General features: G+C 42.7%; 1 protein-coding gene across 6 annotated transcripts in view; it reads right to left on the reverse strand.

Moving 5' to 3' along the window:
* Nucleotides 1-4,164: 4,164 nt before the first annotated feature.
* TXNRD1 (thioredoxin reductase 1) overlaps nt 4,165-21,310 on the reverse strand; it is a 75,890-nt gene continuing 58,744 nt past the window's right edge. For all 6 annotated transcript variants that reach the window (XM_036891154.2, XM_036891151.2, XM_036891155.2 and 3 more), the window contains one exon: nt 4,165-6,063. In XM_036891154.2, the coding sequence (XP_036747049.2) occupies nt 6,001-6,063 (63 nt within the window). In that variant the 3' untranslated portion in view covers nt 4,165-6,000. The remainder of the gene's footprint in view (nt 6,064-21,310) is intronic.

Raw genomic sequence — 21,310 nt, forward strand, 5'->3', positions numbered from 1 at the left:
CTGAGGGTTCTTACAAAGATCAATGAATCACTGTATGTTAAGTGCTGCGAATGTGGAGTCTTTCCTTCTCCGTGCCTGAAGCTCCCATCAATAAAGCCTCTTGACATTTCCTCTCAGGGCCGTTTGGTCTTCATTCCCTGTACACTTGTGTTTGCAGAGTTGTTCCCACATCATTCCAGACAAAATAAAATGCATCCCCTTTCCATGTTAAATACCATGTTCAGAAATATATGGGAATCAGATCCAATTGCATTTGACTGGTTGAGAAAATACTATGTAGGCATTTAAGTATGTCCATTCAATTTGTCTGTTGGCTTTTCCCCTTCATATTGTGAAACATTTTTTAAAGGTCTGTAATGTTTTCATAAATACTAGGTCCTTTGCTCATGGCACTTAGTGGATAAAGCAGCCCAGTCTTCCCTACCTCAGCAACACCAACCCTGTGGCTACCATTAGCCTTTCGGTGTAGATGACTCAGACCCAGGACCCCCCTAACCCAGCCTGGGACACACCCTTCCCATCTACCTGATGGACCCCACTGAGTACCCAGACTGGAACTCAACCTGAACACGTGTGGTACTCTTTTCTAGTGTAGTCACCAGGAGCGCAGACCCTGGACCAGGACAGCTGGATTCAAATTCTCATTCTGCCATTTGCTAGCTGTAACCTTGGGCAAGTTTGTTAACCTCTCTCTGCCCACTTCCTAAACTGTAAAATAGGACATGACTGATACCGCCCTCAGAAGGGTTGGCTTGAGGATTGTAGAATAGGGGTCATATGTGCAAAGTACCTGGCCAAGTAAGTACTAAATTCCCATTTGCTGTTTGGTTACCATACTTCTGTTCAGAGAAGTGGTCTTCTCCACAGGATATATCCATTTCCAAAATTGGCTTGCCCATAAAAATCAGTGCTTAATAAAAATATAGATTTCCAGGTTGATCCCTTGAGGACTGACACTTGCTCTGTGGTGGGGCCCTGGATCTGTATTCAATCTCAATTCTGTAATCTGGTGTTAGCAAATTAGGAACCTCCATGCCTCAAGTTTCCTTTTATGTAAAATGGGGATAACACGAACCTAGGTTGCTGTGAGAATTAAAAAGGGCAGTGCTGTGCCACCCTGAACAAAGCCTGGGACATAGCTTCCTTTTCTTCTCTCTCATCTGAGTCACTCTGGCATAAAAACAGTATTTTTTTGAACCAAATATTTATTTCATTTTTTTGAAAATTATCATTTTTAAAATAAAAAACTCTGTATTTTCTTCGAGTACGACTTTAGCTCCCACAGGAATTCTTTCATTGTTTTCCATTATTATAGTTTTAATTTTACATATATCAGCTCATGTAATGCTCACAGCCACCCTAGGGAAGTACAGTTAACACAGCTGTTTGCAGATGAAGGAACAGTCTGTCTGAAGTCAAGCCCAGGTACGTTGGCCCACAGGTGACAGAGCTGTGAAGCAGTGCTGCCGGGGTCTGGAGTGGGGAAGGATGGTAATCTGTTCAGGACCATTGCCCATCCGGTGCGCAGGGTCACAGCAGGGCGAGGAGAGCGAGGAGCCAGGGGGCGGCGCAAAGGCTGGTCCTGTGCTTGAGACCCTGCGCGTGCACGCTTCCCTTGCCTCGCCCCCGTCCTGGCCCTCCACTGTGTACCTTCCCTGATCCCACAGCCCCAGAATGACGTCCAGTGCATCGACCAGCTGTTCAGGGCCTTCCACAGGCTGCTTACAACTCACCTCTCCACCTGTTCATCTCCGTCTCTTCCTCTGTTTGCACATCTTGTTTGCCCCTATCCCCATCCCTGCTTAGATTTTTCTCCTGGCAGCACTTCTCATCAGGGAACATCCTATATAATTAACATATTTGTTAGTTTTGCCTGTTTCCCGCAACTGTAAGGTAAACTTCCAGAGGACAAGGATTACTGATGTTTTGTTCATTGCTGAGCTCTCCTGCCTACAACAGGAAGTGGTACATAGTATTTGTTGGAAGAAATGAAGGCGTGAATAACTGCATATTCATCCACAATACCTGACCACATGCACCTTCAGAGTGAGGTCTGTTTATCTTGTCAGTGTTCTCTCGAGAAACTGGACCAACAGGAGATACATATAGGAAATTTAGGACATATATATAGGGAAGGAATTTATTATATGGAATTGGCTCATGCAATCATGGAGGCTGGCAAGTCCCACGATCTGCCGTCTGCAAGCTGGAGGCCCAGGAGAGCCAGTGGTGTAGTTCAGTCTGAGTCCAAAGGTCTGACAACCACGAGTGCCAAGGGCAGAAGATGGCTGTCCCGGTCCTAGCAATCAGGCAGGCAGTGCAGAATTCTGCCTTCTATTCAGGCCCTCAAGGGATCAGAGGATGCCCACCCACACTGGGGAGGGCCATCTGCTTTACTGAGCCCACTCACTCAAATGCTAATTTCTCCCAGAAACACCCTCACAGACACACCCAGAGAACATGTCTAGCCAAATATCTGGGCATCCCAGGACCCAGTCAAACCAACATATAGGCTAACTATGAGTGTTTATTCACTTTGTATCTACTGTGCCATGGGTAAATTCTTTCACTCATTTAGCAAACACTTATGGGTTTGGGGGGCGGTTTGCATTTGTAATTATTAGGTAGGCTCTACCTCATTTTCCTGACATACAAGAAGTGGCCCCCATCATCCACGCAGGGAAGCCAACACGAAGGGCCCCTGATGCCTCACTTCAGGTCCGCTGGCATTTCCTGCCTTCCTATGCTGACCACAGGCCAAGGACTATTTTTTCATGTGTGTCAATTTCACCACACCCAAGAGTGTGCTTACCTGGCTGGCTGTCCTTGAGCACGGACGGGGGAGAATCTAGAGGAGACGGTGGCAGAACAGTGCAGTATGGTGTTGTAGAAACCCACATAGTGGGAAGCCAGAATGGCGTCAAGTCCCAGCTCTGGGTTTAGCTGCTCAACTTTGACCTTGATATCCCTTTTCAACCCTAATTTCTGTGAGCAGAACCACAGAACTCTGCCTGAGAGGCAGATGCTCTTAGCATAGGTTCTGGAGTTACATTATACACAGCAGTATGATATACTGAGAGCACCGGATGGGGGTCAGCATCTCAGGCTCTAATGTCAGCTCAGTCGGAGTAGGTGGGGCCTTTGGGGACCATGACTCCTTTTACTAGACGTTCAGCTCCTCCTTTGTGAAATGACATTGTAAAAATGAGGCTCACATATTATGGTTCTAAGCATCTGATACAAATGAATTGGAAATGATCAAACTCTTCTCCTTACTTTATCCACTTCACAACTCTGACCACCACCCAGTACGTCCACGTCCACTGCCCTGTCCTTCTTGAGACTGTTGGCTTGTCTGTGTTCTCCCGCTAGGATGTGAGAGTCCTGAACGAAGGTGACTGGTCATGTTCCATGTCCAACAGAGGACCTGACGGGTCCTGCGCACTCAATAACCAGTGAGTGGGTGGATGGGTGGATGGATGGATGCATGCATGCATGCATGCTCTCCTGAGGAATGAGACCTTAAGATGACTCCATGTTGATACTAAGTTGCCATGAGTGTGCAGGACTTTTGCTTGCTATGTCCTGGGAGGGATGGGCCTCCAGAACCACGACCTGGGTACTGGTGGGCTAGTACTTATTTAAAGCTCTGAGTGGTGTCTGTGTTATGTCAGCCCCTTCCCTTCTCTGAGATAATTTTCTCCTGGTGAAGGATCTTACCTGAGCATACACAGGAGGCCATGAAGAACTCTGGCTGACAGTCCTGAGTTCACACATCTGACCTCACACATCTGAGCAGTGGCAGTTGCATCAAGAAAGATACAGAGTTTTTGGGTCCTGACTCCCGCTGCTTTGCCTATTCCCCTGCTCCTCAGGCACTTGCTTTTCATTCTGCCCATCCACTACGTGCAGAATTTTTAGGAGCGAAAAACATGCATATTGCATTTGATTGGCAGGTCAAATCAGGCTGAAAAATGGCATCTGAAAAGCCAACAACACTAAAACATAAACCCCAGCAGATACCGAGCAGGCCTAGAGCACAGCACCACTGAAGCTTGTACTTAGCAGGTAGTTCTCATAATTGTCGACAGGAAACCTGAAGTCTGTCCAGCACTCCTGGCAAAGAATCCCAAGACCAACACTTAATAAAGACGGCACACAAAATGGTTATTGATAACTTTTAATGTTTCACACTGTTATTTTTTTCAGAATATTTGTAACAAAAAATCATGGAATTTAATGAGTTTTAATACACTGGGCAATTACAGACTCTAAACAAGACAAGTCTACAAAGTATAATCCTTGTGGGGGCACAGCATTCCATTCCACTCAGAAGAGAGAATCATAACATGATTAGGCACGATCATCTCTATTGCCTACTGTCCTAATTTCACAGACTGGCAGACTTGGAGAAAGAACAAATGAAAAAATAAATAGAAGTGGACACAGTGAACTGCCTCAATTCCCCCTCTCCTCCCCTCTTCCCCCCTCTGCTTCATATAACCAGACGGGAGGAGGGCGTGGGGCAGAGCCTGTGGGGCAGGGTTAGGCAGTCTGCTGACTAAATGCCAGGCAGACACGTAACGTCCCTGAGGTGACCAAGAAATGTACTTTTAATGGACCACTCGGAGTTGCAGATGAGCAATACATGCAGGGGGAGAGATACAGCTCTAAGAACTGCTGGTGGGAGGCCCGATGTCCACAGCATGTGATTAAAGCCTAACGTCTGCGGTGAGGGGACGGCCGAGAAAGAATCCGGTCAGTCCCACTGCAGGGCAGTCCAGCTGCCACGTGTATCATACACGTGGGATGCTGGGGGAGCGTAAGCATGTCTGCCAAACCCCACCAGAAACAGTCCTTCAACAAAAGTCAAAACCATTTGGTTTTGAAACAAGAATCCTTCACATCCACCTGTGTTCAAAAATAACTTAAAAAAAGCTTCCTTAAAAAAGCAGTTACCACGAAAGAGTTAAGTTGTAAGTGTGCAAAGACCCAACTTCCTACGAATGCAGTTCTTAGGAAAGGGCAGATACATGACACACAAAAACTAAAGCCGTGACAGTTTGTATTTTTAGCTTAAAGCTAAAGCTGCCCCCCAAAAAAGTTTAAAGCAAGTATTTTCCATTACAAAAGGTCTCAGCTCGCTTCAACCAACACAGTCAACTAAACAAAGGAAGACATTTATTGCTTTTCCCCATTTAAGGTGTTCTTCTGCCTCCATGATGAGTAATGGTGGAAATCATATTATACTACCAAGTTCCATGCAGTGGGATATCACTTCAAATAGGCTGGCTAAGCGGCCACTTCCTCTCTTAAACAGAAAAACAATGATCAGTGATACAGCACAGGGAGACAAATTTGGCCCAAGTCAATCATAAATTTACTAGTTTGGGACAGGTAAATTTGGGGGGAGACACTGCTAAACACGTTGGTCAAATACAACTGTATGTCTGAGCCTTAGGACAGCCCGATTTCACAGGACAAGCCTATGCAGCCCCAACTGAGCCAGAGCCTGCCTTCCTTGCACAAAGCACCTTATGCGCATACGCTTGCCATGACTTACTTTTGGACAAAAATTGGCTGCTAACATTTCTCACCTCTAGTATTAACACCTTGGAGAAAAAGGAAAACAATAAGCAACATTAGAAAGCTTGACAATGAGAATAAGAAAACCCACAAAGGAAAGGCCATGCTAAAACTGCTCCGACAGCTGTTCGGTCACTGCCCACCACGTGGCTTCAGACCAGTGACTTCATGGACGCATCCCTCGATGCGCTGCCGAACGTCAGCTGAGTCCATCATGGTGACCCCAGTGTGTCGCTGCTGCCTTCCATTCACCATCTCCTCCTACCCATGACCCAAGGGTGCCTTGGGTGGTGCAGGCTCGGGACACAGGTGCCAGGGCCCAAGAACCTTCCTAAAAACTCCACCTTGGATTTGGGCTAGGAAACATCAGTGGTTTGGAGTCTTGGGCAACAGCACCCACACTGGGGCTTAACCTCAGCAGCCAGCCTGGAGGATGTCTCCCCCGGAGCGCTTGGTCACCGACAGAGTTGTGAACACCTTTGGGGAGAGAAAGCACGAGCAAGTGAGTCAGCAAGGAGAACTCAGGTGATGCCATGCACACCAAGCATGACTCAGGTGACTACTTAAAATGAGTTAAACAGAGAGGTAGTAAAACAAAGGATATCCCCAATTTCTTCAGAGGACAAAAGGGGAAAAGCCTTTTACAACCAAGGTAAAAAAAGAGAAAAAAATTAAGTTATATCTAATGAACTTTTTGTAGCAGGAAGGTGATGAAAACAAATTAGCCACCCTAGTTGCTTGACAATTTTCTAAAAGAAATGTACCATGGACTACTTTGAGTACTAGGAAGGTACACAGTGTACAGGGCAAAGGCCCACGCACCCACCCAGCTCAGGGACTCACCAACACTGTCAGGGCCGCCATGCAGCGGCCCCGCCCCGCCCAGTGCTCACCGTGCCCATACACTTGTCCCTTAATTTCTCTTGTACGTTTTCAAACACTTCACATGTAAATGGCAAGATGCTGTATGTGACTCTTCTGCTACCTGCTTTCCTGGCTCAACACTATATTTCTGTAATTCAGCCACATGGACACAAAGAGCTCTAACTCTTTCATTTCGTGTACTATATATTCCGTGTGTTATCATATTCACTTATTTAAATAGTGACTATATCACATATTACACATCCCAGCTCCTTCTGCTGGCCATCCGAGCTGTTGCGAACACTCTGTTGGAACATGCTCTGTGAGGTTCTAGTTATCTCCCTGCACCAAAGCTAGAGGTACAATTGCCAGATTGGAGGGAGGGTGTACTTCCAGCTTGCTGGGTTTGCAGGGTGCCTGACCAAGTCACACTCTCACTGGCAGTGACTGCCAAGTTCTCCTGTTTCACATCCTTGCAAACATTTGGTGCCTGTGGACTTAGAGCCTTAACATCTTGTGGCACCTTCTACTTGCTACCACCCAAGAGAGCCTATACATAAAAGCAGTGGTTCTCAAACTTTAGCGAATAAAGCGTGTTCACGCTGATTAAAACTCACACAAATTTGCTGATTTTTAATTTGGCAGATCTAGAGTAAGGCCCAGGAATCTCATGTTTAGCATGAGTCCCAAGTGATCCACTCTCACGCAGGTTGTCTGTGGGACAGGTGTTGGAATTTCTAGTGGAACACCACTGTAGGCGATGCATTGTGGCTTCCTGGCAAATTGCCAGTGCCCATCTTTGAAGTTTTGCCCAATTGGAAAACTACAGTCAACATTTTAAAAAACATAGTACTTCTACACTTAGATTTTCACTCCTGGCCTAATGGAGTAAATGGTAACAAACCAGCTCTCTTCTCTTAACCAGAAAATTGGACAAAATGTATGAAGCACCTGTTTTTGACACGAGACAACAGGCAGCAGACTGTGGTTCTCACAAGAAGAGCAACAAACAAGGTGACCTTCCAACAGGCCTGGCTTTCTGCCTAGAGGTACCTATCAGCCCTAGTGCCCAATGAGGGGCCCAAGGAGAATACAGACAATCTCACAGACCTGAACAGACTGAGGAGAGACTGAGGAGGCACAGACAGCCAGGATTTGTGGGGTAGAGATCTCTAGAGGCAGGAGCTACCAGAGAAAGAGCTCCAGAAATCTGCACACAGGTCCCCTCATCTCTGGCTGAATACAAGCCATGCAAGTCAGGGGGCAGGACCCATGAGGCCAGCAAAAAAACAACACCCAGAGAGCTGCTATAAGCTCAACCACCACTGGAGCCCATCTGGGGTTGAGCGATGTTCCCAGTTCTCACCAACTGCAGTCAAGAGGCCTCTCTGAGCCTCTGGGACAATCAGTGGAGACCCCAGAAAGCCACACCCAGGAAGAGGGCTAAGCATTACTAGCTCTAGAGTAAAAGCTAGTCTAAACCACCACAACAAAGCTACAGACAAGCCTCCACAAGAAAAATCAGAAGGCAATAAAACCCAGGCACTAGGCACAAAGTGCTGAAAGAAAAAAACCCATCAACCAAGAATTCTATTGTCAACAAAAGTATCACCGTATCATTCCACAAAGAATACAAAATTCATTTTCAGACAAAGAAAAGCTGAGTGACCAGCAGACCTACACTACCAAAAAATGTTAAAGGATGTTCTTCCAGCTTAGGGAAATGCAAACAGGATGACACTCTTTCCTAAAAAGGGAAAACACAGTCATGTCGCCTGCCTGCTCTTATGAACCGCCTTCCTCAGGGCAGTAATGTTCCCCCTCCTACCAGGTTGGACTTCAGATCCCACCCTGTCAGGTTCTCATCTCACAAAGCACCTGCCCCCTTACCTCTTTGTGTTCTTAACTCTGCCTTTTCCATTGGTTCTTTCTCCTTGGCTTTTAAAAGGGCCAAAATTGCATTTATCTTAAATTTTTCAACTTTATGATCACCTCTAATGACCAATGTCTCCCATCCTCCTTATAGCCAAAATCTTAAGCTGTACTTTCAGTTCTCATTTTACTGAGATCTGGCTTCTGTCCGCATCATGCCAGTGAAATGCCTTTCCTGCAGTTCATCAGTGGCCCTCCAATATCACATCCAGAGGGTATTGTGCAGCTTTCACTTTACACAGCTTCTCTGTAGTGTTTGTTTTCTGATCCCACCTGCCTAGGGTAATTCTTTCCTCTTCTTGTTCCCATGAGAGTTATCTTTTCTTCACTATGGCCATTCCTCAGCCATGGCAGAGAGGTGTGGTGAAACACCAACTTTCCCTTGCTCTCAGGGTGGCCAGAGCCCCTGGACCAGCTGGCTATAGAGCCCAGCTGCCATAACTGCTGATATTGTCATTTTATTTTTCTGTCAAATCTGATCTCTTTGTGTTAACACTGACAGTTCAGCTCTTTATATTTCTCACTGTGAGATTTTTGCTAGTTTCCGAAACATTACAGAGCCTTTGCCTCCCTGTGATGACTGTTCATGTGGGCCACATGTTACACATTTCTGCCCTGCCGGACATGGATGTGGGGGCCAGGGGCTTGCCTTGGCCAAGGACACACGACTGGAAGTAGGATGCATTCTTCTGAACAGAAGCCATGAACACCAAGGTGCGCTTTCCTACACCTCCTTTCCCTCTGCCATTCAGCCAGAAAAGCCCCAGGGAGAGGCTGCTCTGTCAGCCGGGCCCTGCGTGAAGACACATGGCAGCTGATCCACAACAACCATGCAGGACAGCCAAGAAACCTTTGTTTTCATAAGTAAAAACACCAGAATCAAAAACACCAACACCAAAACTCTCCATTACATTGTCCAGTCACCAAAACAAAAGGGTTTTTGTGTAATCAATTATATTTAGAAGCATATTTGATTACTGCACATAGTTAAGACCTGAAACCTTTTGTAGTAATACTAAGTTAAGCTGGAGGGTAATACTGGTAACACTCTGTAGAGTCCACCTGCCCTGCCCTACCCAGGCAAACCTCCAGCCATTACACACCTATGACTGGAGGCCACGGCTTATGTGCGACAGCCCCTAGCAGAATCAAGACTCACAGACGCCCATCTTCTCCTGTGTATCTGGATAAACTTTTTGGTCAATTGCCCCTCTGATTCCTGAGAAATAACTGGTTTTCTGTTTTTAACACAAAGAGGAAAAAGAGCACAAAAAATCAAGACCACTTTGCTATGTAGGTCAAAGCAATAGGAATCAGCATCAAAACTACTTCTGAATAAAATCGATAAATACTTTTGTGTAAAAGAGGAACATTACTGAGAAAAGTCCTTGATCTATTTATTTTAGCCTTAAAGCAAAATATTTTAGCCTTTACTTCCTATATACCAATATATCAGCACCTCAAAATATTCAGATGTAAGTAATAATTGTCAATATCTTAAGACATTAAAAATGTGAAGCCAGATATAAACAATTCACATAAAAATAATAATAATTATGGGAGAAGAGGTTCATCCTTATCTATGTAAAACTCCTTGAAATAGTTATCCCTTTTATATTACTGTGGAAAAATTTACACTGTATTTTGCAACATTCCCATTAGCTCTCTTAAATTCAGTGATGACACTGTAAACTAGTACAACTCTTTTGAAAAGCAGTAAAATTCCTCCATTAAAAAAAAATGTGCAAATGTGGGATGAGGACAGAAGGACAATATGCGATCATGAAAACAGCTGTTGTGGTGATGAGATAGGGGCAATTTAAAAAAACATCAAACATGCTCTTTTCAATTTTTATAAAGGAAGGAAAATAAAGAGGCATGGCATACACTGAAACAGATTTCAGCCTTGTGAATTTGCAAGCTTAAGTTTTATTTCTCAGGAATTTAGAAACAGAACTTGTAGATCTGGGTAGAAAACAAAAGCCACCAAAAGTAGAGGAGATTTTTCTTATACTGCAACATGCTTATGTTAGAGATGGGGAAACCAAACTGCCATTGTTGATTAGTCTAAATGAAAAAATGGACGGGTCAAATTTTACAAGATTTCATTGGCACAGAGCTGCTTTAAAATTCTCAGTAAAACACATTTTTTTTTAAATGAGCACAAGGCTGCCTACTTCACGCTTTTCTGTCCCAACAAAAAGTACACTTACAACAGGTCAAATGTTGCTGTAGGATTCACCTCCTATTCATAACCACCCACACCTCCCAGCCTCATGAGACCCCCTCACTCTGGACTGTGATTATGCTGATTATTAAAACAAAACTTTTGATGTTCAGCACTAAATTCATTTTAAGACATCTCAAAATCGGGTCTTTTCTAATGTCCTTTCCCTTGAGTATTATTTTTTCCCTACAAATAAACTTGATTAGTTGAAATTACTGCTTCAAATGATGTGTAATCAGTTTCCTATTCAATTACTGCTGCTCAGATGCCCAGAATAAATTATCACCATACTATTTTCACACTGAATAATGCTAATGTATTATTGATGCTCCAGGCATTAAGACTCCTTTTCCTACTGACACCAACTGGCTTTTAGCCAAAACAATAGTCTCTCTTTTTACAGCAATTCTTCAACTGAGAAATCTGTCAGCTTCTCTAAGCAATCATTCCTCAGAGCCAAAGGTTGCTCAATTGCCCAGGTTATTTTATCAAATGGTACAGAAGACCTCATTCATTGATTCTTTCCACAAACCACCAGCACCTGGCCAGGGAGCTGTGGCTACTTCTGAACACTTTAAATGGTGCTCAGGACCAGTTTTAAATTATTATTAATTCTAATCTGTCCAATGGACTGACTTTTGTGAAATTCAGTAAAAACGCATTAGGAAAATGAAATTTTGAAGACATATACAATAAAACCCAATTTTTTATTATTAGATCAGAAATTGTCAAATGGCTCTTAAAGTTTCTAAACCTTTCTTCGTTCCCATCCTTATCTCATATGCACTAGTAACACCAAGTGGCACCCTGTACGGCAGCTGGCCGGACATGACAAACAATGGGTCCAAAAGCAAATCCAATCACTGTCCAAGCCAAAACACCCAGCCTCTGTTCCTAAAATCCCCTACTAATCAAATTCATTTTCCATCTCAATCAAGCAACTTTAAAAAAATTTCCATAGTCAGGGATTGAAAACCTTTGGTTTTTCAAAATCTAGTTTCTAAGCAAGTTGTTCATACCCAGAGGTAAAAGAAAACCACCTCCTCTCTTGCCTGAATAGGAGAAAATAATTGCAATTCATGTATCTGATAGGGGCTAATATCCAAAATATACAAATAACTCATAAAGCTCAAGAGTAAAAATATACATATATACAATCTGATTAAAAATGGATAGAAGATCCAAAGATACATTTTTCCAAAGATACACAGATAACAAGCACATACAGGAAAAGATGCTAAATATCACTAATGATCAGGGAAATATAAGTTAAAAATACAGTAAGATTTTACCTCACACCCGTTAAGATGGCTATAATCAAAAAGTAAAGAAATATCAAGGCTTTGCGAAGTTGTGGAGGAAAGGGAGCCCTCAGGCACTGCTGGTGGGAACATAAACTGGGGCAGCCACTAGGGAAAACAGTATGGAGGGTCCTCAAAAAAATTAGAAACTGTAAGATCCTGGAATCTTTGGATAAATTTGGATATTAACCCGAACAATAACACTAATTTGAAAAGATATCCATAGCCCCATGTTCACTACAGTATTCACAACAGCCAACTTGTACAAACAACCTAAGTGTCCATCAACAGATAAATGGTACAGAAATTGTATATGAGGAAGCTAGAAACAAAAAACACCAAACATACCATGCTCACGGATACAGAGAGGAGACTGTTGACTGTGGGGCACAGAAGAAACAGATGAACTGGTTTTTGTTTTTTGCTTTTTAGTTCAAAATAATCACTGTAAGAGCTTTTCAAAAGACACATCCCTTCCCACCTCACTTAAAAACACTGCAATAAGGGGCGGAAGATGGCGGCGTGAGTAGAGCAGCAGAAATCTCCTCCCAAAACAACATATATCTATGAAAATATAACAAAGACAACCCTTCCTAGAATAAAGACCAGAGGACACAGGACAATATCCAGACCACATCCGCACCTGAGAGAACCCAGCGCCTCGCGAAGGGGGTAAGATACAAGCCCCGGCCCCGCGGGAGCCGAGCGCCCCTCCCCCCAGCTCCCTGCGGGAGAAGAGCAGGCAGAGCGGGAGGGAGACGGAGCCCAGGGCTGCGAACACCCAACCCCAGCCATCCGGGCCAGAGTGCAGGGCCCTCGATACTGGGAAAACAGGGCAGCAAGAACAGTGAGCAGGCACTGGAGGCTGGGCGACAGAGGACATAAGAAAAGCGCGCGACCATTTTTTTTTTTTGCTTTTTTGCTGCTTTGTTTTGGCGAGCGCTTTTTGGAAGTCTTAAAGGGACAGGGACCCCAATACTAGGGAAACAGGGCAGAAAGACCGGTGAGCAGAGGCCTGAGGCTGGCACCGCAGAATAAAGAAAAACGAACGACCACCTTTTTTTTTTTTTTTTAATTAAAAACTTTTTTATTTTTTTTTTAATTAAAAAAAAATTTTTTTTTCTTTTTTTTTTTTTTTTTGGTGGGCGTTGTTTTGTTTTGGCGGGTGCTTTTTGGAAGTCTTAAAGGGGCAGGGCAGGTCACTTAATCCAGCGGTAGGGAATCTGGGATCTCTGGGCACCCTAACCCCTGGGCTGCAGGGAGCAGGGAGGCCCCTTACGGAGATAAATAGCCTCCCACCAGCTCCTGCTCCAACGCGACTCCACCATTTTGGAGTAGCTGCCCGAGCCAGGCCACGCCCACAGCAACAGCGGAGATTAACTCCATAGCAGCCGGGCAGGAAGCAGAAACCCTGTCTGCGCGCAGCTGCGCAGCACAAGCCACTAGAGGCCGCTGTTCTCCCAGGAGAGGAGGGCCACAAACCAACAAGAAAGGAAGTCCTTCCAGCCGTCACTCGTCCCAGTTCTGCAGACTATTCCTATCACCATGAAAAGGCAAAGCTACAGGCAGACAAAGATCACAGAGACAACACCAGAGAAGGAGACAGACCTAACCAGTCTTCCTGAAAAAGAATTCAAAATAAGAATCATAAACATGCTGACAGAGATGCAGAGAAATACGCAAGAGAAATGGGATGAAGTCCGGAAAGAGATCACAGATGCCAGAAAGGAGATCGCAGAAATGAAACAAACTCTGGAAGGGTTTATAAGCAGAATGGATAGAATGCAAGAGGCCATTGATGGAATTGAAATCAGAGAACAGGAACGCATAGAAGCTGACATAGAGAGAGACAAAAGGATCTCCAGGAATGAAACAATATTAAGAGAACTGTGTGACCAATCTAAAAGGAACAATATCCGTATTATAGGGGTCCCAGAAGAAGAAGAGAGAGGAAAAGAGATGGAAAGTATCTTAGAAGAAATAATTGCTGAAAACTTCCCCACACTGGGGGAGGAAGTAATCAAACAGACCAAGGAAATACACAGAACCCCCAACAGAAAGGATCCAAGAAGGGCAACACCAAGACACATAATAATTAAAATGGCAAAGATCAAGGACAAGGAAAGAGTGTTAAAGGCAGCTAGAGAGAAAAAGGTCACCTATAAAGGGAAACCCATCAGGCTAACGTCAGATTTCTCAACAGAAACCCTACAGGCCAGAAGAGAATGGCATGATATATTTAATACAATGAAACAGAAGGGCCTTGAACCAAGGATACTGTATCCACCACGACTATCATTCAAATATGACGGTGGGATTAAACAATTCCCAGACAAACAAAAGCTGAGGGAATTTGCTTTCCACAAACCACCTCTACAGAACATCTTACAGGGACTGCTCTAGATGGGAGCACTCCTAGAAAGAGCACAGCACAAAACACCCAACATATGAAGAATCGAGGAGGAGGAACAAGAAGGGAGAGAAGAAAAGAATCTCCAGACAGTGTATATAACAGCTCAATAAGCGAGCTAAGTTAGGCAGTAAGATACTAAAGAGGCTAACCTTGAACCTTTGGTAACCACGAATTTAAAGCCTGCAATGGCAATAAGTACATATCTTTCAATAGTCACCCTAAATGTTAATGGGTTGAATGCACCAATCAAAAGACACAGAGTAACAGAATGGATAAAAAAGCAAGACCCATCTATATGCTGCTTACAAGAAACTCACCTCAAACCCAAAGATATGTACAGACTAAAAGTCAAGGGATGGAAAAACATATTTCAAGCAAACAACAGTGAGAAGAAAGCAGGGGTTGCAGTACTAATATCAGACAAAATAGACTTCAAAACAAAGAAAGTAACAAGAGATAAAGAAGGACACTACATAATGATAAAGGGCTCAGTCAAACAAGAGGATATAACCATTCTAAATACATATGCACCCAACACAGGAGCACCAGCATATGTGAAACAAATACTAACAGAACTAAAGGGGGATATAGACTGCAATGCATTCATTCTAGGAGACTTCAACACACCACTCACCCCAAAGGATAGATCCACTGGGCAGAAAATAAGTAAGGACACGGAAGCACTGAACAACACAGTAGAGCAGATGGACCTAATAGACATCTATAGAACTCTACATCCAAAAGCAGCGGGATATACATTCTTCTCAAGTGCACATGGAACATTCTCCAGAATAGACCACATACTAGGCCACAAAAAGAGCCTCAGAAAATTCCAAAAGATTGAAATCCTACCAACCAACTTTTCAGACCACAAAGGCATAAAACTAGAAATAAACTGTACAAAGAAAGCAAAGAGGCTCACAAACACATGGAGGCTTAACAACACGCTCCTAAATAATCAATGGATCAATGACCAAATCAAAATGGAGATCCAGCAATATATGGAAACAAATGACAACAACAACACTAAGCCCCAACTTCTGTGGGACACAGCAAAAGCAGTCATAAAGAGGAAAGTATATAGCAATCCAAGCATATTTAAAAAAGGAAGAGCAATCCCAAATGAATGGTCCAATGTCACAATTATCGAAATTGGAAAAAGAAGAACAGATGAGGCCTAAGGTCAGCAGAAGGAGGGACATAATAAAGATCAGAGAAGAAATAAATAAAATTGAGAAGAATAAAACAATAGCAAAAATCAATGAAACCAAGAGCTGGATCTTCGAGAAAATTAACAAAATAGATAAGCCTCTAGCCAGACTTATTAAGAAGAAAAGAGAGTCAACACAAATCAACAGTATCAGAAACGAGAAAGGAAAAATCACGACGGACCCCACGGAAATGCAAAGAATTATTGGAGAATACTATGAAAACCTATATGCTAACAAGCTGGGAAACCTAGGAGAAATGGACAACTTCCTAGAAAAATATAACCTTCCAAGACTGACCCAAGAAGAAACAGAAAATCTAAACAGACCAATTACCAGCAACGAAATTGAAGAGGTAATCAAAAAACTACCAAAGAACAAAACCCCCGGGCCAGATGGATTTACCTCGGAATTTTATCAGACATACAGGGAAGACATAATACCCATTCTCCTTAAAGTTTTCCAAAAAATAGAGGAGGAGGGGATACTCCCAAACTCATTCTATGAAGCTAATATCACCCTAATACCAAAACCAGGCAAAGACCCCACCAAAAAAGAAAACTACAGACCAATATCCCTGATGAACGTAGATGCAAAAATACTCAACAAAATATTAGCAAACCGAATTCAAAAATACATCAAAAGGATCATACACCATGACCAAGTGGGATTCATCCCAGGGATGCAAGGATGGCACAACATTCGAAAGTCCATCAACATCATCCACCACATCAACAAAAAGAAAGACAAAAACCACATGATCATCTCCATAGATGCTGAAAAAGCATTTGACAAAGTTCAACATCCATTCATGTTAAAAACTCTCAGCAAAATGGGAATAGAGGGCAAGTACCTCAACATAATAAAGGCCATCTATGATAAACCCACAGCCAACATTATACTGAACAGCGAGAAGCTGAAAGCATTTCCTCTGAGATCGGGAACTAGACAGGGATGCCCACTCTCTCCACTGTTATTTAACATAGTACTGGAGGTCCTAGCCACGGCAATCAGACAAAATAAAGAAATACAAGGAATCCAGATTGGTAAAGAAGAAGTTAAACTGTCACTATTTGCAGATGACATGATACTGTACATAAAAAACCCTAAAGACTCCACCCCAAAACTACTAGAACTGATATCGGAATACAGCAAAGTTGCAGGATACAAAATCAACACACAGAAATCTGTGGCTTTCCTATATACTAACAATGAACCAACTGAAAGAGAAATCAGGAAAACAACTCCATTCACAATTGCATCAAAAAAAATAAAATACCTAGGAATAAACCTAACCAAAGAAGTGAAAGACTTATACTCTGAAAACTACAAGTCACTCTTAAGAGAAATTAAAGGGGACACTAACAGATGGAAACTCATCCCATGCTCGTGGCTAGGAAGAATTAATATCGTCAAAATGGCCATCCTGCCCAAAGCAATATACAGATTTGATGCAATCCCTATGAAACTACCAGCAACATTCTTCAATGAACTGGAACAAATAATTCAAAAATTCATATGGAAACACCAAAGACCCCGAATAGCCAAAGCAATCCTGAGAAAGAAGAATAAAGTAGGGGGGATCTCACTCCCCAACTTCAAGCTCTACTATAAAGCCATAGTAATCAAGACAATTTGGTACTGGCACAAGAGCAGAGCCACAGACCAATGGAACAGACTAGACAATCCAGACATTAACCCAGACATATATGGTCAATTAATATTTGATAAAGGAGCCATGGACATACAATGGCGAAATGACAGTCTCTTCAACAGGTGGTGCTGGCAAAACTGGACAGCTACATGTAGGAGAATGAAACTGGACCATTGTCTAACCCCATATACAAAAGTAAACTCAAAATGGATCAAAGACCTGAATGTAAGCCATGAAACCATTAAACTCCTGGAAGAAAACATAGGCAAAAACCTCTTAGACATAAACATGAGTGACCTCTTCTTGAACATATCTCCCCGGGCAAGGAAAACAACAGCAAAAATGAGTAAGTGGGACTATATTAAGCTGAAAAGCTTCTGTACAGCAAAAGACACCATCAATAGAACAAGAAGGATCCCTACAGTATGGGAGAATATATTTGAAAATGACACATCCGATAAAGGCTTGACGTCCAGAATATATAAGGAGCTCTCACGCCTCAACAAACAAAAAACAAATAACCCAATTAAAAAATGGGCAGAGGAACTGAACAGACAGTTCTCCAAAAAAGAAATACAGATGGCCAACAGACACATGAAAAGATGCTCCACATCGCTAATTATCAGAGAAATGCAAATTAAAACTACAATGAGGTATCACCTCACACCAGTAAGGATGGCTGCCATCCAAAAGACAAACAACAACAAATGTTGGCGAGGCTGTGGAGAAAGGGGAACCCTCCTACACTGCTGGTGGGAATGTAAGTTAGTTCAACCATTGTGGAAAGCAGTATGGAGGTACATCAAAATGCTCAAAACAGACTTACCATTTGACCCAGGAATTGCACTCCTAGGAATTTACCCTAAGAATGCAGCAATCAAGTATGAGAAAGACCAATGCACCCCTATGTTTATCGCAGCACTATTTACAATAGCCAAGCATTGGAAGCAACCTCAATGTCCATCGATAGATGAATGGATAAAGAAGATGTGGTACATATACACAATGGAATACTACTCAGCCATAAGAAAAGGGCAAATCCAATCATTTGCAGCAACATGGATGGAGCTGGAGGGTATTATGCTCAGTGAAACAAGCCAAGCGGAGAAAGAGAAATACCAAATGATTTCACTTATCTGTGGAATATAAGAACAAAGGAAAAACTGAAGGAACAAAACAGCAGCAGAATCACAGAACTCAAGAACGGACTAACAGGTACCAAAGGGAAAGGGACTGGGGAGGATGGGTGGGTAGGGAGGGATAAGGGGGGGAGAAGTAGGGGGGTATTAAGATTAACATGCATGGGGGGGTAGGAGAAAAGGGAGGGCTGTACAACACAGAGAAGGCAAGTAGTGATTCTACAACATTTTGCTATGCTGATGGACAGTGACTGTAAAGGGGTTTATAGGGGAGACCTGGTATAGGGGAGAGCCTAGTAAGCATAATATTCGTCATGTAAGTGTAGATTAGTGATACCAAAAACAAAGAAAAAAAAAAAAAAAAAAGCAGTTCCTGTGTGGTAACCTCCAACGAGTTCTACACAAGGGTATAAAGGGCATATAAAAGTGTAGGCAAAGGGTCTGTTTGTGTTTATACAGAGGATCAAAGCCTAATTGGGCTACCCCAAAAATGAACTAAGATACGATATGAAAAAGAACTTCCAACATCAGCACTCTCTGGAAGACTCATGCCAGAAGATGACCATCAAAAAACCCCAACAAAGATCCACGCACTGCTACAGCTGTAGATGCACTCATCCCACCCGTTCCTGGACTTGCCATGGGAATGAGGAAGGAGATATCTAAACTGGCCTGTGCATACAGTAAAACAACAAATTTGACTGGATCTATACTGTTGGAACTCAACCAAGAATTTGGAGAAGTGCAAATTGTAGCGCTCCAAAGTCTTACAACTACAGACTATTTACTGTTAAAAGAACATATGGCATGTGAACAGTCCCCAGGAATGGGTTGTTTTAATTTGTCTGATTTCTCTCAGACTGTTCAAGTTCAGTTGGACAATATCCACCATGTCATAGATAAGTTTTCACAAATGCCTAAGGTGCCTAACTGGTTTTCTTGGTTTCACTGGAGATGGCTGGTAATTACAGGTATGCTTTGGTTATGTAACTATACTCCTATTATGTTAATGTGTGTGCGCAATTTAAGTAGTAGCTTAAAACCTATTCATGCTGAAGTTACTCTACAAGAAGATATGCCAAAGAAATAATCAATCTTCCCATGTTTTCTTCCGCCTGCTACTTCTACAGCTTTTCTTCTTCCTTCCTAATTACAACCCTTAAATAGAATTCGTGCCTCGTATCAAATTTATCGAGTATCATAATTCTTCCAAGTGGTAAAGATACCTCAAGACAAATGCTGGGCATAGAAGCCACAGGGCATAAATATGCAAAGATGTAAAAAGCTAACCTTTTCAAACAATAAGGCTTCTCTCTCACTTACCAACTTCACATTTCCCTGTATGGCCCCGGAAGATGACTGGTTAGCCAGAGACGGGTAAGATTCCTCAAGGGAGGAACAACCTAAGACAGGCAGAGTCTCAGGGGGGCCATCAGGTGAGAAATTGGGGATCAACAGAGGTGAGGCTTAGAACCTCACCCCCCCGTTCTGAGAGAAATCTTCTGCATACGTGGATGTTTTATTGCCCTGGTCTAGCTTGGATTAACACATAGTCTACAGGCACACACCTGATCATCTACATGTGCTCTCTTACAACACTAAACTATGTTTTCTACCTTTATCTTGTATCTACCTACCACTTCAGCATTTTATTAAAAATAATAATAATAAAGAGAGAAATGTGGTATCCACATATAAATCAAGTATAAAAACCAAATGAATATTCATATTTGAACTGACTGTTTATAGTTCATAATGCATGAGCAAAACCGAAAGTTTCTGTGATGACTGCCCTTGTACTGTTCACTATGTAACTTATTCATTATGTAAGAATTTGTTCTACATGTAAAAACTTGTTTGTTATGCCTCAGAAGATTGGAGACTGACAAAAATTAGGCTTGGGGTGGATTAATGATTGTGCATTGAGCATTGACTCCCCTATACAGAATTTTATTGTCGTTAACAACCATTTGATCAATAAATATGAGAGATGCCCTCACAAAAAAAAAAAAAAAAAAAAAAAAAGGACAGACTTCCAATGGTAAAATAAATAAGTAACCGGGATGTAATGTATAGCATAAGGAATATAGTCAAGATATTGTAACAGCCTGGTAGGGTGATAGCTGGAACCTAGAATTATGTATATAAATGTTCTACCACTGTGTTGTACACTTGAAACTCATGTAATGTAATACTGTGTGTCAACTACCCTTCAATAAAAAATAATTATTTAAAAAAAAAAAAAAAAAAAAACCACTGCAATAATGACCTTTAGTCAAACCACATCTTCTAATAATGAAATGTCCTGGGGAAAACCAGCCAACAGATACAGTTACTGAGTATCTACGAAGTGCTGGGAACTCTCCTAGACACTTCCACACAGCATTGCTCATCAACCCTCTACATTAGATATTACCTCTATTTCATATAATGTGGAAAATAAGCTTCTGAAAAGCTGGATAACACGGCCCCAGGTTCACCAAGAATTTGCTAAGTGAGATTACAACCCAGGTCTGTGTGTCTCCACTACGTTCATGCTGCCAAGAAATCACCTCCATTTTTTAGATTCTATGCCAAATATTGTAGAAAGGTGTGTGGAAGTGCATACTGCACAGCTTCGGGAGCCAGACTGCCTGCGTTTGAGCCCTGGTTCTGCCCCTTCCACGCCGGGATCTGTGGGCAAGTTATTCAACCTCTCTGTCCTCAGTGTCCTCATCTGTCAAATGCAGACTCCACTGCCACCTGCCCTGGGGGGTTCCTGTAAGGACTAGTTCACAGAGAGCAGAGAGCCTGACATGCACAGTGGGCCCTCATAAACCTCAGCGTGCCTGTCAGTTACTCCCTCAAGCCTGCCCTTTCCACTACTGCTTCCACTTAAAGCCCCAAATTTGAGTCATTCTCAGCTCTTCCCTCTTCCCATTCCGTTAGCAAGTATTACCAACTCTGTCTCTTATTTCTCTCTCAAATCTATCAATGCCTCTTGATG

The sequence above is a fragment of the Manis pentadactyla genome, chromosome 10 (assembly GCF_030020395.1).
Source record: "Manis pentadactyla isolate mManPen7 chromosome 10, mManPen7.hap1, whole genome shotgun sequence".
NCBI lineage: Eukaryota > Metazoa > Chordata > Mammalia > Pholidota > Manidae > Manis > Manis pentadactyla.